This window comes from Aspergillus stella-maris (assembly GCF_047715825.1).
Source record: "Aspergillus stella-maris strain CBS 113639 unplaced genomic scaffold BDV14scaffold_33, whole genome shotgun sequence".
NCBI classification, from domain to species: Eukaryota; Fungi; Ascomycota; class Eurotiomycetes; order Eurotiales; family Aspergillaceae; genus Aspergillus; species Aspergillus stella-maris.
In genome coordinates, this window is record NW_027396827.1 from 318,575 (window position 1) to 335,297 (window position 16,723).

Consider the following 16,723-nt stretch of genomic DNA (forward strand, 5'->3'; position numbering starts at 1 on the left):
ACTACGGAGTACATTCTAACTCTAGTATTATTGAACAGACATACTATACAGTCACTCCTGTATCTTCTTCAAAGAAGCAAGCTGACATCAAAATCTCCTGTCCACATCACATCACATCCAGCTGAATGACCCTCCTCTACCCACTGGACTGTCCAACATGAAGAGTGATGCGCTGGCACTGCATGCATGCCGCCCGCTGATTTGTCACCCGCCCTCCTTCGCGCCTGTCCACTCCTCAGCAGCCATTCCTCCTACGCTCTGTCTCTACCCTCACTTGCTCATCCTCTGCTCATTCTTGCGCTGAAACAGATCGCCTCCCTCGAAACATAGTCGCTCATTTGCAGTTCTGATTCGCCTCTTCCAAGATTCATTCCCAGATCTGCCCGTCGCATTCCAAGGTTCGCTTTCTACGTTTCCAGTGGATCAATCGAACTATACTCTGTAGTAACCAGCAAATGCATGTGTCTCATTAGGTCGACTGCTTTCTTCACCTGCTCCGACTCTACCCTGTATGTAAAATGGCTAAATCCAGTAAGGCTAATTCTCCTAGCATGCGCTTGTCCCCGCCACATTCCTCGTCGCGCATCTGTCCTTTGCAATCGGCGGGGTACACTTCACGGCCTGCGCTGTGTGCCCCCTTCCTCGGCAAGCAGGTACACGTATCACTGATCGCTACTGCTTTCTGTCGCGCGGTGAAGTTGATCGGTCGAGCTCTGTAACCGAACAGACGTCTGGCTAGACGCTCTGCGACCATCTGCTCATGCATGGGTTGCAGTATCCGTCAAGACACAGCAGTAGATAGTGGTCGCAATATGCACCTTGCAGCGATATCGCGCGCAAGTAATGATAGCTGCGGATTCTTCATCTTTTTCTTGACTCCCTTGTCTCGCCTGTCACTCGTGGCCCAATCACTTCCAGACCCATTTCTTGTCAGCTTCCTTTTGTCCAACCCGCGTCGCAACCAGGTCCAAAGTATGCTTTAGTGTGCCCTTCGACACTTTCGGAAACCTAAGCGGAGGGGGTCAGTCGATTAGCTCCAATAAGATTTAGACCACAATCTCTTACCTTTTCTTCAGCACTTCGACCAAGCCCGTCTTGGTAAGGTCGCTGTCTTGAACAACAGTCTTGAACTCGCCGAGTTGTTCAACCGGAAAAGCCCGCTTAGGCGCTGTCCCTGTGTTCCCCTCCTGCATTGCTGCAGATCCGGAGGCTGGGTTCCCCATGAGAGTAGACCAAGGTAAGCGTCCAGGGCGTTCCAAGCCGTTGGTCGGTTCTGGAACCGCGGGCTTCTGCCAGTAAGATGTAGAGAAGGGGTCGATTGGAAGTGTGACAGACGGTAATATCGCCTCAAGTTTGTAGGCCTGCAGCTCTGCGCCGGACCCTTGATCCTGCCATTTTATGCCGGTACACACTGGCTCAAGGTCACCCACAAGTAGTCGTCGTTTGCCGTTTGCTAGGTGGTCATCTTCGTCATCAAGGAATTCATCCATGTCCTCGTCTCCGTCTTCGCTACCTTCGTCTTCGTCCTCCGAGTCTAGTTCCTCTCCTTCTTCGGCGTCCTCCCATTCTGCTTCGGAGTCGTAGTCATAGTTGACCTCAGGCAGCTCGCGACTGAATGGGTTCCGCATCAACTTAGATGCTGACTCCTTGGACATTGGCTTGGTGTAAGTTCCTTGATATGGCGGGCGGACATCTTCCCCAAACTTCAATGATTTCATCCTCACTTGCCTTAAGGATGCTTGAAGCTTCCGAGCTGCTTCCGATGTCTCTGGCATGTCATTCAAGCTCTGCATTTGGAGCAGAATATCGCGAACTGACATGCTTTGATGGCCTCGTCTCCGCTTGTACGGCATTATTCTGAATATTTCGGATGGTCGAAAGGCAATCCGCTCGTCAGACCCTTTGTTGAAAGACGAGTCCACCTTTTCTCGCAGATGAGCCAGCGCTTGAGCATCTCGTTCGAATCTGTGCTGAGGTGCAACAGAGGTGTTTGGATGCAAGAAAAAGTCTGGAAACTCCCGCTTGTACGCAGAAACTTCAGCAGTTTTCTGTGGTGAACCAGCGGAGACTCCATCGCCAGACGACTTCTTTGGCGAACAACTGACGATAGGTGGTGGCATGTCTCCAGTGGCCTTGGGCTTAGCAAAGAAGGAATTCAACTTCATTTGTGCCTGTCAGAGGTTAGTAAGTCTATCGAATTTCTGCTGGACGATGGCATAGTATCGATTCAGAATGACGGGACATACTCTCTCCTTCTTTAACTTCTCTTCATCCTTCTTGCGCTTCTCTTCCTCCTTGGCAGCTTTCTCCTCGTCCTTAGCTTTCTTCTTCTCTTCTCGCTTCTTTCGTTCCTCTTCTTTCTCCGCTTCCTTCTTCTTTTTCTCCTCCTCTTTCCTAGCTTTCTCCTCCTCCTTCTTTGCCTTCTCTTCATCTTTTTTTGCCTTTTCCTCGGCCTTCTGCCGCTCCTTTGCTTCCTTCTCCTGTTGCTTAGCCTCCTTTTCAGCAGGCGTCAACTTCCTCTTCTTAGCGGCAGGTGGAGTTCCAGCCGCAACATTGCCAGCCTGCAGCTGAGCCGGACCCATGTTTCCATCGGCGACGGCCAGGCTCCCCGTTTCGTTGTGAGTATGCGCGGGCGCTGGCGGAGCTGGGTTCATTGTAACAGTGTAGTCATTACTCTTCGTGGTTGAGGACTCGCTGCGATTTTCTTTATCGTCGATGTTCATTGGTGATGGATTTGCGGCTGAAGTCGGGTCAATCTGGCGGGAAGTAGTAGGCGTGCTAGGCGTGTCAAGTGCATGGGCAGGTCGCTTCTGCCCTGGGGACGGTTGCGGAACGGGTTGTGACTGCGTTGGGGGGAACGGAGGTAGGTTCGACGGTGGTGCTGGCGATGAAGAGGGTGCCGACGTAGACTGGGAAACCAGATTGCTGTCCATTGCTAATGCTGCTTGCATGTTGTCCTTCCCGATGATGTTGGGAGACGGACAGGGTGGGTGGAAGTCAGTAATGATGAGAGGTCTGGGTCATTAAGGAGAACAGGGAAAGGAAAAGAGAAGAGACGAAAATGAAAGTAAAGTCAGACAGTTAATCAAACAATCAACAGTACAGTAAACGCTTGCAATTCACCATAGGCTTCCATCAACGACAGTGATTAAGGACGGTAGCGAGGAGCAGAATGGGCCGATCTTGGAACGCGTTAATTGACAAACTGACGCGCCTGCCTCGCGTGGATTATCCGGCACGTGATGGTTTATGTAATCAGGACAGCCCTCGTTTCTATGCCCAATTCAATTATTTAGATTACGTTTAATTGATCTCAAGTTTCAAAATTGTTGTGATATATTTGTATTATGTACAAGGTATTATTAGTAGTAATAGCACTCCTTCATACGACGCCCAACCGGTGCAATAAATGCCAAGACTGGAAGAGATACATTCGGTCTTCAGTCCATCGTCCTGTGTAGTCACAGCTGACAATATAGAAGACTCACGTCTTCGTGTCAAGGATGAAGAAAGTGACACAGGCAAAGCGTGGAAAGGTTTCAAAACGAGATTGGCTGACGGAAGCAGATGAAGCAAGGCGAAAGAGTAGAACGGTGCGGGATATCAAGATGCTGGAAGATTGGGAAACATTGAAGCGTTTGCGTGTTCAAGAAGGTTGGGATGCGAGAGGTGCTAGCCGCTGTTAATCGCTCAAATCCGGGTTTGCGACGAATAGCCGCACGTTGGTCATAGAAGTCGTCCGATCGTCCACACTACCGCGGCGCCGAAGTTCGGCTGCCTTCTTCGCCTTCTGTTCGGCCAAAGTAGCGGCGCTAGGCGCGCCCATATCACCGACGGTTCCGAAGTTATCCTCCTGTTCACTGTTCCGGCTGTGGGTTGTGACAGCATCACCCTTGACTGAAGCAGTGTCCTTCTTCTCCCCCGACTTGTCCATAGCTGGGTCCTCAGACACACCCGGGAGATCCGTCTTCTCATTAGGCGGGCTGCTGTTACTGCCCATTGTGTTCCGCTGATATCCGCTAGGGTAACGATGGCCGCTACCGAGGGAGCTTCGTCCGCTGCCCGTTCGCCGGTAGGGGAAGTCGCGATCACTGCGCGCATCGTCGTCTGCGTCCCCAATCTCGTTGGCACTGAGTCGAACTGGAACAGTTGCACCGACGAGTGCAGAAGGTGAGAGATCTTTCACCTTGCTGCCGTGCTTGCCCTTTCCGCTGCCAAGCGTACTCGCCCGTCCTCCGGCGCCTGCACCGTGGACTTCGAGATACGCTCGCTTCTTATCTACGAGCTTCTGCTGTCGCAATCGAGGATCTTCCGGCTGCGCGCGATCGCACCAAACAGTGGCTTTTTGCCGGCGCAGTAGCGCTACATAGCTCATTTGTCCGTTGGCCGATCGCCCTGACGTGCTCCGTCGGATATCCGGGTTCATGTGAGGATTTCCTGTGGATGTTGTGGAAGTGGTCGCGGTCGACAGACGTCTGGCCATGGGGTTGTACGGAACAGTCATGCTATGCTGTGGTGAGGGACCTGTGGTATACGGTTGTTGCGGTTGCTGTTGTCCTGCATAAGGCAAGACGTGCGAGGAGGATGTCCGGCTCCGGCTGTGCGCAAGGGAAGCGACCGAGGGATGGGCGGCATATTGTTGAGCCTGGGGGTGATGCTGATATTGCGGTTGCTGGTATCCATTATTCTGATAAGACTGGAATTGAGGCCCAGCATGTGTAGAGGCAACGGGTTTCCGCGCAGGTGGTTTGTGCATCGGCAATCGGTAGTCTGTCATGGTGGGCGGTTAGAGCTGTGAACCGCCCAGGTACCCCCCGATCGAAACAGTTGGTGGGATGCGTTATTTGCTTTTTAGCAGCTGGTCGAGAATGACGAGAACCCTTTCTACTACACGGAGGCCTCAAAGGCTATTTCCGGGCTGCAACACAGTTTGAAACAGACGGATGAGTTGCCGGTCCAGGAGCAGGCGGCTGCTGCTGTCGTACGAGTACCGAATCTGCAGCTCCCGGGAAATAGAGGATATGCCTCGCAGGGCGCGCAACGTGCAAAACCAGTGAACAACGAGCTGTCGTAAAAGCAAGGTGAGGTACAGAGGCGATTTGCTGCAGAATGTTGTCGGGCTGCCTTGGGGTCCAAGGGGAAGCGGCTGCGACAGCGGCTACCTCAGGTTACCAATGAACCGGAGGGGGGAATCTGCGAGCACGAGGTGGCAGACGCAAGTCGTGTGCGGGCAATTGCAGAGCGAGCAAGATATAATCTCAGTTAGCCAGAAAGAGATTCAGAGCTGGTGTGTAAAGCGAGGCACGGCAGAATAATATAAAAGAGGAAAGAGGGGAAGAAGCGCGGACTGCCGGTGCTTGAACGATAACTTGAAGATGGGGGAGAATTGGAACGAGAGAGAAACCCAGTTGATAGGGTAACAATTGTACCGTACTTTACGCGGCTCAATACGCTTCCGTGCTATGATACCACTGGAGAACAACCCGCACAGCCATGTTGAGCCACATCATATGACAGCACTTGACCTCTTCCCTTGGCTTGTTCACGGCTTCTGTGGCTGATTGATGACTTCTATTCCTAAGGTCTCTCATAGCTAATTACAGCACATCCATTGTTGAGGGCTTTCAATGACTTCAAAGACTGAGACAAGGGAGTGGAAAGGTGAGACGCTGCGCCACTCTCCACGCCGTGGCTGACCCATACCCATACCCAGACATTACGCTCCAATACACAGGCGTACCGGCCGCTAGCAGCACTGCTCCAGCACTCCGTTCCTGATTTTCACTTTCTGCCGTCTCAGATCCAGTGGATTTATGTCACTTATGACTTTATGCCATTTCCTCTCGTTCATCGTGACGTCGAAACCCCCACATTTTGCCCGAAGAATCCGACATCACGAAACCAGGGATGTTAGAGAGCAGAGACAGAGGGTAAGGTTCAAGGAGCAGCCATTGCTCGTATCGACAGCTCAGCGCTCAGCCGGGGAAATTCTAAGCGCCTCCTCAAAATCCACACTTCCAGGTCATGCCTTGGACTTTTGGCAGTTGCCAGTTGGGGACCATAGGAGAGAGAGTGACGTGAGCATCCACTAATATTGCCTTAACCAGCAGAACTAGCGCTTGTCATTGAATGGTTCACGAGTTAGAAAGCCTATCAAGGCCCGGGAGCTCGCCATGTGTTGAGTTACATCCACCGAATCTTGACTCCGGATTTAGCGCTGGAGGTTGCAACCTTTCTTCAACCGTTACCTTTCGCTCGTGTGGCTGATTGGCATTTTATCTGGAGGTGAGACATGTCGAGGTCATCTTCAGCTCAGCCCTGTTTCCATCTGATGCCCCTTTTTTTTTTTTTTTTTTAACTCGGACGAATCGCCAGCGAGCTGTGGCTTTGTCCCGTGGTACCGTGTTCAAGACAGCGACAAAGTTACATACAAAGGGGCTCTGCCCCGAGTTGTCTCAGTCAGTCCGTGGTCCACCGCGACTCTCTTCCGGGAATGGATCCATCATTGCAGGAGCATTGCGGCCGAACCGGCAAAACCAGGGCGAAGGGTTACATACGGAATACGGCATACAATGTTCCTTGCCGTGGTTCTTGGGGGTTCCAACTTTCTTGCGACTCGAAGCAAGGTTCCGGGTATACACTCTCATCTAATCTCTTTACAACTTGGACTTGTTATCAACCCGCAGCAGCGCACCGTCCTTCCTCACCTCATAATCCCGCCCTTGCTCCCAACCCAGCCACGTCTTCAACGTCTCCTTCCCCCCAGTCCCCGGCTCAAGGATCCCGCCGGTCCAAGCTCCATCATCGGGTTTGATCGGTCGGGCCGGGGTCTCAGACAAATGCACAATCGGCCGCTGCTCGAACCCAGCAGCCTTCAACTCCGACTGCTCCAGCACGGGCGTCGCACACGCATCCGTCCCATCAAAGACAGCCTCCCACTCCGCGCGCGTCTTCTCTTTGAACCTCTTTGTGAATATCTCTCTAAGCGCAGGCCAATTTTCCCTGTCATCACGATCCGGCAACTCCCCCTTTTTAAACCCCAACCCCTTAACCAGCGCCGCATAAAACCGCGGCTCCAGCGCCCCAACAGAGAAATACTTCCCCTCATCCTTACACTCATAGGTATCGTAGAACGGACTTCCCCCATCAAGCATATTTGTCCCCCTGCGTCCACTCCAAAGCGGATTCTGCATCCCTAGCCTCGGCATCGTCGCAAGATAAGCAGACCCATCAACCATATTCGCCTCAATAACCTGTCCCCTCCCGCTATTCACACGCGATAACAGCGCAAGTAATATCCCCTGGAAACAAACCGCCCCTCCACCCGCAAAATCACCCAGTATATTCCCCGGCGCATGCGGTCTCTCCCCTTCGCGCCCAAGCATAGAGAGGACCCCGGAGACAGCAATGTAGTTTATATCATGCCCCGCCATATCCCTGTACTTCCCGTCCCGCCGGAACCCCGTTATGCGCGCGACGATGAGGCGCGGGTTCCTCTTCAGTAGTACATCCTGGGGTGAAAGACCGAGACGCTCGAGCACGCCGGGCCGGAATGGGTCAATTAGGACGTCTGCGTTGGCGAGGAGGTCTAGTAGTAGGTTGTGGGAAGTTTTGTCGCGGAGGTCAAGTGTTATTGAGGTCTTGCCGCGCGTGAGTTGGTCTGCGCTTAGAGAGTTTGGGCGGTCGATGCGGAGGAGTGAGGCGCCGTAGTCTGCTAGGAGGAGGCCGGCGAAGGGACCTGTTGTCTTATTATTAGTGTTTCTTGTTCTCGGTATACTGGGTGGACTATGGTGCGGAGAAGACGAACCAGGAGCCAGGCCAGCGAGTTCTACGACGCGGACCCCTGTGAGTGGAAGCTGTGCGGACATTGTATCTTTTCCAAAACTGAAATTGGTATGCGACCAATTTCGATAATGTGGAGGAGTTCTAAATTGTCCCGGGGAGGTTGTATACAGAGCGTGACTGTTTAAATGGGTGGCTGTCTGGGGTTGTCTCCGCTGCCAATCCAACCTGCCGAGGTCCGGGCAGCATGCGGGGAATTTGCACCGGGCCGTGGCTCTCTTTATGGGTCAACCGTGTTTGGTTGTTGTCGATCTATACCTTCTGGAAAACGAAAGGCCATATCTACTCTTGAAGCTATGGTTTATATTCATCTGCTTTCTTAGAGGTATCTTCATCGTCTACAATTCGCCAAATGAACAAGAGCATGGTACTCTATATATAATTCAAGGACTGGAGTATCTCAGCGTTGTATCTCTATATAAACATCCGCAAAACCCAAAACTACCAATCGTCGTTTCTTCCTTCATACTCTCCCTGGTCGTAGGCGTTCTCCATATTATCACCGAATTGCTCGACCTCGCCGACCTTCTCGCCAGTCCACTCCGCTGCATCCTCTGGGAAATCTTCAACGTCGTCAACCGCGTCTTCGATTTTGTTTCCCATGGCGTCGAATCCGTCCTCGATTCTGTCTGGGACTTGCTCGACTTCGCCGACCTAGATACAGTCAAAGTTAGTCACCAGTCGCTATAATATCAAGATCAGAGAAATGGCATACCGCTTCACCGGTCCACCGGGCCGCATCCTCTGGTAGGTCTTCGACGCTCTGCTCGAGTTCGTACTTGTCGCGTTCAAAGTCGTCGTCTGTATGAAGCAATCCTCGTTAGATATGTAAACTCTTTGAGTCAGTATCGGATGTTTGGTCTGAACATACGAATCTCCTCCCCCTCATGCATCAAGAGCGCACCACCAACGGCACCGGCCGCAACACCACCAGCCACATACAACCCAGTGTGATCCTTCTTCTCAGGCTGCTGCTGCTGCTCATAGTACCCATCCTGGCGCGCATACCCAGGCTCACCACCATACCCAGGTGCGGGACCCCCATAGCCACCGCCGCCGCCATATCCACCCCGGGTCTCATAACCCCCTCCATAGCCACCACCGTACGAAGGAGCGCCACCAGGCATCTCCCAGCTCGTCTGACCCGTCTGCTCATTCAGGAAGTACCAGCGCTGACTGCGGTCGTCCCATCGCGAGACCCAGGGGTAGGGGGCTTGTGGTCCGGAGGGGGGAGGGGCGGATCCGTAGCCGCTGCTGCCGCCTTCGTAGCCGTACTCGGGTTGTTGTTGTTGCTGGGAGTGGCTTGAGCCTGAGAATTTTGACTCGATGGCGCCTTCGATTAGTTCGCCGAGGAAGCCCATGTTGACTGTGTTCTGGTAGTAGTGTAGTTCAGTTGCGAGGTGTGAAAAGGTCAAGGTGGGATGAAACTCGGAGGACGTGGGAGGCGCGCAAGATAAGTACTTTTTTGTACTCCGTATTTACTGCAGGGCATAGCAAATGGGGAACCTAAGCTTCTGCTAAGGCCTTGCTGGTAAGGAGCAATTCGTGCTGGATCAATGATATGCGCTCATCTTGCCGCCACTTAGCCTGCTCCATTTGTGAGTGGGGGGTTAATGTAAATGTCTCAGGGGCAGGGCCGAAATTCCGGTGATATTCTTTGCCTTTCGAATCCTTATCAAATTTTTGAGAGCAGGCAGTAATACAGCATAGGCTTGTCATAGTCTTTCAAGTTTCATTCCATGGTGGTTTGTGGTTGAATCCAAAGTCAACTCCAACTTGTACGTCGGGTCGACCCGTCTTGGCTGAGCTTGGATGCTTGAGCGGTTCGCACTTCCCACGCAAACAACGAGGGTTCTTTAGAACCACTGGGGGCGCTATGTACTCGGTAAAACGAGAAAATATCTTGTTTCGCAGCGCCCTGTCGGCTTCCATGTCTTGAATACTGCTCTTGATGGCCCAATGCAACCCATTCTGTGCTTACATGCTGAAGCCCGGCTCTATCTTAACAGCAGTCATGGGATATCCATTGGTTTGAGAACCCATGATCTGGCATCAGGCTTCTCAAAAACCCAAGGCTTCGCCAGCTCAATACTGCATGGAAGCTAACTATGAGGTGGTATCGTGATCCTAGATGGCAATTATTCAGCTTCATCCTACTCCGGCTAGGCAAAGCGAACGCCAAGAGCCTGGCCCTGAAATAAACTTCTCTAGATTTTTTCGTTTCTCGCCAGTACATATCACCTGAAATGCGGTCGCCAGTATGGGATACCCCCATTGTGGTCATTGGCCTCATCGGCGCTTTCACCATTCATTGCTTTCTGCAGTATGTCATCTCATCCAGACAGCCCAGGGTTCCCGGCTTTGAGCATACGGGAATTGTGACGCCAACGACATTGAACGTGGACCGCTGCGTTGAACTGCACAATGCTATTATCAACGAGTCTGCGAGCGTCCCTGGCCATGAACCACTGCTCGTGGTAAATGCTGTGGACTTTTGGGAGTCCGCGTCAAAGGGGGCGACCAAGCTCGCGCGGAAGAAGCTGAGCACATCTCTCTTTGAATTTGTCTCAAGAGTCAAAATTATTCCACCAGACTCTCACAGCCAGCACATGCTACCCTTTGCTGCCGATTTGAATGGCCCATCGAGCTGGTTATCTCTAGGGGAGATCCTGTTCAATGGCAAGTATAACCGCTGCGTTCTACTGTATATCCCGAGTACCTTTGAGAACGACGAGCTGGGATTAGTATTTGATATGGATACGAACAAAGCAACATGGGTCGATTGGATCTTTAACACTCCACCGGGCTACGACGAGCACGTCTGGCTACCGCTAGATGAAATCCTGGAGAAGTGGCTGGCGTTTGTCCGGCGACGATGTATAATGCGCCCCCAAGATAGCACGATCTTCTCCAGCAGGACAGAAGGATGGGATATGATGTACCCACCTCCTCAAGATTTGGAAGAGGACTTGGAGGTGTGGAGTCGGTATGTTGCGCTTGTGGAGAGTAAACTCCCCGAGCAGAAACAGCAACAAGCAGCTAGCGCGGATCTCAACCCTGAACTGGAACCGGAGTTCCTGGGATTCCCCCAACACTTCTTCTCTCGTACACGCAGACCGAGCTTTAAGTTCGTTGCTCCGTCGCTGGTGTTTCCCTCTGAAGCTCAATTGACGGAACTTGCCCAACGGCAGCGAGATCAATTCGCCCTCGAAGAAACCGATATTATGACACCGTACGGAGTCGACCCTGATCTCAAAGAAATAGTATGGGACGACCTGCCCCTCGACGACGAATCAAGAAAACTCATCCCGTCCATTCTATTTCCAATGGGAGATAATATACACGCGGGCCTCTGCTCCAGCCAACAGGCTATGTGGCAGGACAGCGTGGGACTAGTCTTACCTTCTTCAAGAAACTACGAACAGTGGGCTGGACTGCCGTCGAAGAGGAGGTTTCGGCCAGACTCAGAAAGAATATGGCAGGTTAGGGCTAGGGAATCGCCGTTTTGGAGGGCTCACGATGCGAGACTTGCGAGGGTGCTTGAGAAATGGATCCAGCTGGTGGAAGATGGAACGTGGAAAGTTGGGCCGGATGGGATCGAGGGGAAGGTGGAAGCCTTCTTTGAGAGCAAGGGTGAATTGACGGAATGGGGTGGGTGGGTTGATAGCCCGTCTGGGATGTTCCTTGATGGTGTTGATGCGTCGTGATGGGAATATATAGTCGTTGGTAATACTATATAGCATTTCGAAAGAACGCCAACAAATCCAACCTAGGCATATAGGATCTCCTTATGTCCTTCTAGCTACCGAAAGGGAATACCGCGATACCATAGACCACGGACAAGGAAGAATTAGACATCAGATCAGAAATCAGAAATCGAAAATGGCGTCGAAATGCCTACACAAGTCTACACCAGGGCCGTATGACTACTGAAGAGGAATTTTCTAGGTAGGTGGGATTCTTGGCTGGCAATCTTCTTCTCATTTGTAGAACCATATAGGCAGAATACATTCCAGCCTGGACATAGATCCGCATCTCATTGCCAATCGTCAGGACTTTAACCTACAGGTCCTCTTAACCCCTTCGATTCCACTATCCACAATCTCTATCTACTGCCCGCTCCTTCACTACTTCTGTACCTACTTTGATCCCTCAAGGAGCTCAATGCGCGTATGGTTTCTGTTCTCGTATTTCCCCTCACCGTTACTCGTCACTCGTCACAATCCTTCAAACACTCCTCCTTTATCCTTTACTACCTGTTGCGTGAGCCCCATAGCCTAATGCTTCCGTCGGTTGATACTCTGCAAGGATGTCGCGCAGTTGGTGTTTGCTGGTGTCGCGAGCAGCCATTCCAGTTCCGGGCTATCTCGCATCGTTCCCGTGGGGCTATGTGCTTTTGAAGGTTACCTACCTAGGTATCTCGGGTATAGGGTATCGCGACAACGTGTCGACATTTGCGTGTAGTGAACCCTTCCTGTGCCGGAATTTCATCCGTGGTAGGAAGCTCCCTACGGAAAGGGACAAGCAATCCAGCCTCAAGCTTTCAGGTAGGGAACGTGTCCCTAATTCGATCCAAAGCTGCCTGCGCAGACCGAAGTTAGAAAAAGAGGCTGTCAGATGCAGTTTAGGCGGATAAGCACTGGCTGGGTGACATAAAGCAGGCATCTATGCGCTTCTTCTTCCACTAAACCACTCACCGGGCATCCTTGGCTTGTTCTCTGGCTGTTCAGGTAGTTGAGTAACGACAAATATTCAGGTGATCGTGATGGCTCTGATTGCAATGCATGTTAGTTACCGGCTTGGTAATTTATTCAATAAAAATAAGAATGTAATACTTTGCCTAATCACATTTCATCGCATAACTACCCGCCATGCTTGGATTTCTCATCAGAGCCTCATGTACCAAGCGCTGTGGAACTGGTTATAGGTAGACCTCAAAGCGGCAACCCGTAACTTGGTCTAGTCACTGGCAATAGAACCACAGCCATCAACAATGTCGAAGGTTTCTGTTGAGATAGCCTCAGGCATCAGCTGGCGGTCACGTGCTCTCCGCACCACTGACTTTCCACCGATCGCCTTCTAGATAGAGAATCAAGGCTTCTCACGGCGATCGCTCACCTCCGAGTTCCCGACAGTTTCTAATGCAAATAGCCAACCATCTCTTCAAGATATAGCCCAGGCTGTTCATTTAGATGATTAAAAAGGACATCAACCATATAGGGGGTCACGGTTGGTTGGCAGCCAATATGGACAGAAGGAGGCCCAGGGGTGCCGAACAATCGCAGGTTCTTGCAGATGGTGGACACAGTTCGCCTATCACATTCCGCGCTTTTCGCTACCTGAGATGGAGTGAATCTTCCACTACGGATCATATGAACAATCTTTGTACGACGCCAGGGCTCCAGGTGCCGTGCCATTTTGAGATGGATATATGCATGGGACGCTTGTCTTGGAGTGATGTCGTCTCAGGTCGAGCTTACGTTAACATGCAAACACATCAAACAACACTTGAGTGGGCTTCTTGCCTGAGGCCATAATTTGGGAGTGTGGCTTAGCCCAGCAACTCGAGCAATGGAGCAAACATGTCAAACAGCGTCAAAGCCCAGGTTAATCCCATTCGGTCTCAGCTGCCTCAGGCTTCATTTGTTGGCGGTGAGCCCCTCAGTAGACTTCATCGCTAAGCCATCAGGAACAGCAAACCTCGATCTCCCAAAGAGCAAAATCACATTTAAATTCTATCCCTGATGGAAGTGACTTCAGGACACTTGAATCTGCTTGAAGCTTTGATGTTGTTGCTAGATATATGTGTGTAGGCTGCTTGTTTTGTGTTGTTTTTCTGCCATCTAACAAGGCCACGATTGTCTTACCGTGTGACAACCTCGTGGCTGTGTCTTGTCCTTACCCCACCTCCCAAGTCCTCGTTGCCCCGCCTTTTCTTGAAGTTTGATGTCCTTCGTCTCACTTAGGCTTGCCAACAAACTGCGAGTGTTATCTAAACACTTGACCACCCAAATGGCATTCACACACGCTTCGTACACAGTTGCCTGGATCTGTGCCTTGCCGTTGGAGTTGACGGCCGCAAAGGTGTTTCTGGACCAAGTTTATCCTCGACTTATTTAAACAGAATCTGACTATAACATCTACACACTCGGGAGCGTTAGCAGTTATAATATTGTGGTGGCCTGTCTCCCTGCTGGTGTTTATGGGACAACATCTGCAACTGCTGCTATCTCACTTGGCTAGGATCCCTAAGCTTGGCAGCTCCTAAAGAGGGAAGGCTATATTGCATGGTGTTTATAGGCTAATAAAGCATGTTACACAGTCCGCCTCACTCTTTGACAGCTGCCCCGCATCTGTCAGCCTAGGGAGATAAAGATGAATCTCGCAAACCTCTCTTGCAACATTTCCAAGTCCCTGCTTTAGCTATGGAGCCTCTATCTTGCACGGCAAGCGTGATTGCTATCATCCAGCTAACAGGAAGTATTGCGACGATATGTGGCGGCTATATCAAGGAAGTAAAAGATGCAAGAGAAGATATTACCTCGTTGCAACAAGGGATCACAAGCCTTTTGGAAATTGTCAAGAAACTCGAGGAGCTAGTTCAGAGCCAGGATGGCAGGGAACTATCAACCTCTCAGATACTGATTAATGACACTGCTAGTTGTATGTCAGTGCTCACTCTTTTGCGGGAAAAGATCAACCCAGAGAACACTCGGAAATCGACCAAAGCTATGCGAAAATTTGGGCTTCAAGCCCTGAAATGGCCATTAAAACGTGCCAAGCTAGAGAGAACTCTTCAGGACCTGGAAAGATACAAATCTTCATTTACTCTTGTCTTGCAAGTGGATCAAACGTTTGTGTTACTGCTCCCCTTTTAAGCCTCTGCCACTAATGTTTACTTAGTTCCTATGGCCTCAAAACCCATCAGAGCTCCAAGCGAATCGAACAGAAGATCGACCTCGAGGCGCTACCGACAGCAGACGGGGCGGAATTCAACTCGTATACAAATCAACATGAAAGTGAATGTCTTCCAGGAACCCGAATAGAGCTCTGTCGGGAAATCCTGGAATGGGCAGTTTCTTTACAGGGAAAATGCATATTCTGGTTAAATGGCCTGGCGGGTACGGGAAAGTCCACAGTTTCTCGAACTATGGCGAGGAAATTTCAGCAGAAGGGGTTACTAGGGGCAAGCTTCTTCTTTAAAAGAGGTGAAGGAGACCGAGGGAATGCGACAAAACTTTTTTCAACAATCACCGGACAACTTTTGGACAGAAATCCTGAATTGCAGCCAGCTGTTATAAGAGCAATCCAGGATAATCCCAAAATATCGAGCAAGCCATTAAAAGAACAATTCGAAAAGCTGCTTCTCCAGCCATTACAAGGATTGGACTCTACAGTCCACAAGAGTTCTGTCCTTGTAATCATGATTGATGCTCTAGATGAATGTGACAACGATAATGATATAAGAGCCATCCTCCAGCTCCTTCCACGAGTAAAGGAGTCGACTTCAATACAGTTACGTGTCTTTGTAACAAGTCGACCCGAGCTACCTATCCGGCTAGGCTTCCGAGCTATAGGGACCGATCATCGAGATTTGATTCTTCATGAGGTTCCTGAACCTATAATAGCAGAGGACATCTCTTTGTTCTTGGAGCACAAGCTTGGTGCCATAAGGCAGGAGCGAACCCTTCCTCTGGACTGGCCTGGTAATGCGAATTTCCAAACTCTTGTTACCATGTCAGTCCCACTATTTATCTTTGCTGCTACTATATGCCGTGTCTTTGAGGATCAAAATTTGGATCCCATGCAATGTCTTACCAATATTCTCGAATATCAGAACCAGGAGTCGAAATTGGATGCAACATATCTCCCCGTACTCGACCGTCTTATTAATGGATATACTGGGAACAGACAAAAGCAATTAATCCAGGACGTTCAGGAAGTTATTGGTACAATTATTCTCCTGGAGAGTCCACTCTCGGTCGCGTCGCTTTCAGACCTCCTGGAGATCTCCACAACATCTATCAACGCTCGCTTAAATTCGCTGCACTCAGTTTTGGATATTCCAAATAATAAGAAGCTTCCTGTAAGGCTCTTCCACTTATCATTCCGAGACTTTCTTCTTCAAAGCGACACTGGTGGCAAATGTGGAATATGGGTTGATGAGAGGGGGATACACCAACTAATAACAACAAAATGCCTCTCTACCATGTGCAGGTACCTCAAGAAGAATATGTGCAATCTTAAAAGCCACGGAACGGAGCGCAGGGATATCGACCCAAAATTTATTCAGGAGTGTTTGCCATCAGCGGTACAGTATTCATGTCGCTACTGGATTTACCATTTAGCCCGGAGCAAAGACCCCACAAGCCATATTAACAATGTCCTAGCATTCCTTGAAAAACACTTCCTTCATTGGGTGGAAGCAATGAGCTTGCTAGGTTACACCTCAGAAGTCTTGGAAGGTATTAGTAATCTACAGTCGGCAATTCAAGTACGTCTTGTGCTTTGATTACCTACTATTGCTAACACTTTTAGGATTATAAGGAGTTTAAAATATCTGGGTTCCTGCACGATGCACAGCGACTAGTTCTGAAAAATAGCCAAATAGCAGATATTGCGCCTCTGCAGCTCTATGCTTCTGGCATAATCTTCGCGCCAGAAGTGGCGGTAATTAGGAGAAATTTCAAGAGAGAACTTCCTGATTGGTTATCTAGAGGCCCGAAAGTGGAAGAGGATTGGAGTCCAGAGTTACAAACCTTGGAGGGCCATTCTAAATCGATCCATTCAGTGGCCTTCTCAGCAGACGGCCGGCTACTGGCATCAGGCTCCGGCGACCAGACTATCAAGCTCTGGGACCCCGCCACTGGCGCCCTCAGGC

At 50.6% G+C, this 16,723-nt stretch overlaps 6 protein-coding genes across 6 annotated transcripts in view; 2 read left to right on the top strand and 4 right to left on the bottom strand.

Annotated features, from left to right (window-relative positions):
- Positions 1-987: 987 nt before the first annotated feature.
- On the bottom strand, positions 988-3,174 carry BDV14DRAFT_175057 (putative chromatin assembly factor 1 subunit A). Its single transcript, XM_073769000.1, has 2 exons — positions 2,247-3,174; positions 988-2,171 (listed from the first exon to the last, which is right to left on the bottom strand). Exons 1-2 carry the CDS (start codon positions 2,949-2,951, stop codon positions 1,062-1,064), a joined length of 1,815 nt encoding a protein of 604 aa, XP_073627421.1. The 5' UTR covers positions 2,952-3,174; the 3' UTR covers positions 988-1,061.
- Positions 3,175-3,626: 452 nt separating this feature from the next.
- Positions 3,627-5,356, bottom strand: BDV14DRAFT_77779 (uncharacterized protein). The gene has a single exon (XM_073777501.1). It carries the CDS (start codon positions 4,775-4,777, stop codon positions 3,683-3,685), a length of 1,095 nt encoding a protein of 364 aa, XP_073627422.1. The 5' UTR covers positions 4,778-5,356; the 3' UTR covers positions 3,627-3,682.
- Positions 5,357-6,360: 1,004 nt separating this feature from the next.
- Positions 6,361-7,978, bottom strand: BDV14DRAFT_175060 (CaiB/BaiF CoA transferase family protein). Its single transcript, XM_073769001.1, has one exon. The coding sequence runs from the start codon at positions 7,866-7,868 to the stop codon at positions 6,657-6,659; it is 1,212 nt and encodes a 403-aa protein (XP_073627423.1). The 5' UTR covers positions 7,869-7,978; the 3' UTR covers positions 6,361-6,656.
- Positions 7,979-8,209: 231 nt separating this feature from the next.
- BDV14DRAFT_175062 (WW domain-containing protein) lies at positions 8,210-9,254 on the bottom strand. The gene is made up of 3 exons (XM_073769002.1): positions 8,714-9,254; positions 8,558-8,643; positions 8,210-8,496 (listed from the first exon to the last, which is right to left on the bottom strand). The coding sequence occupies exons 1-3, from the start codon at positions 9,201-9,203 to the stop codon at positions 8,284-8,286; spliced, it is 789 nt and encodes a 262-aa protein (XP_073627424.1). The 5' UTR covers positions 9,204-9,254; the 3' UTR covers positions 8,210-8,283.
- An 834-nt stretch (positions 9,255-10,088) lies between these two features.
- On the top strand, positions 10,089-11,549 carry BDV14DRAFT_200984 (uncharacterized protein; the record flags this gene model as incomplete). Its single annotated transcript, XM_073773630.1, has 1 exon — positions 10,089-11,549. One exon carries the CDS (start codon positions 10,089-10,091, stop codon positions 11,547-11,549), a length of 1,461 nt encoding a protein of 486 aa, XP_073627425.1.
- Positions 11,550-14,267: 2,718 nt separating this feature from the next.
- BDV14DRAFT_190324 (uncharacterized protein) overlaps positions 14,268-16,723 on the top strand; it is a gene marked incomplete at both ends in the record, with an annotated part of 3,016 nt that continues 560 nt past the window's right edge. Inside the window, 4 exons of the mRNA XM_073771320.1 lie at positions 14,268-14,695; positions 14,773-15,136; positions 15,680-16,336; positions 16,381-16,632. Of these exons, the coding sequence (XP_073627426.1) occupies positions 14,268-14,695; positions 14,773-15,136; positions 15,680-16,336; positions 16,381-16,632 (1,701 nt within the window). The remainder of the gene's footprint in view (positions 14,696-14,772; positions 15,137-15,679; positions 16,337-16,380; positions 16,633-16,723) is intronic.

Bases quoted from the DNA above. Each gene is read 5' to 3' on its own strand.
- BDV14DRAFT_175057 (XM_073769000.1), bottom strand. From the start codon at position 2,951: ATGCAAGCAGCATTAGCAATGGACAGCAATCTGGTTTCCCAGTCTACG. The intron at 2,172-2,246 runs GTATGTCCCGTC...AACCTCTGACAG, and splicing joins AGAAGTTAAAGAAGGAGAGA to GCACAAATGAAGTTGAATTC.
- BDV14DRAFT_77779 (XM_073777501.1), bottom strand. From the start codon at position 4,777: ATGACAGACTACCGATTGCCGATGCACAAACCACCTGCGCGGAAACCC.
- BDV14DRAFT_175060 (XM_073769001.1), bottom strand. From the start codon at position 7,868: ATGTCCGCACAGCTTCCACTCACAGGGGTCCGCGTCGTAGAACTCGCT.
- BDV14DRAFT_175062 (XM_073769002.1), bottom strand. From the start codon at position 9,203: ATGGGCTTCCTCGGCGAACTAATCGAAGGCGCCATCGAGTCAAAATTC. The intron at 8,644-8,713 runs GTATGTTCAGAC...TGCTTCATACAG, and splicing joins GCATGAGGGGGAGGAGATTC to ACGACGACTTTGAACGCGAC. The intron at 8,497-8,557 runs GTATGCCATTTC...GACTGTATCTAG, and splicing joins CCCGGTGGACCGGTGAAGCG to GTCGGCGAAGTCGAGCAAGT.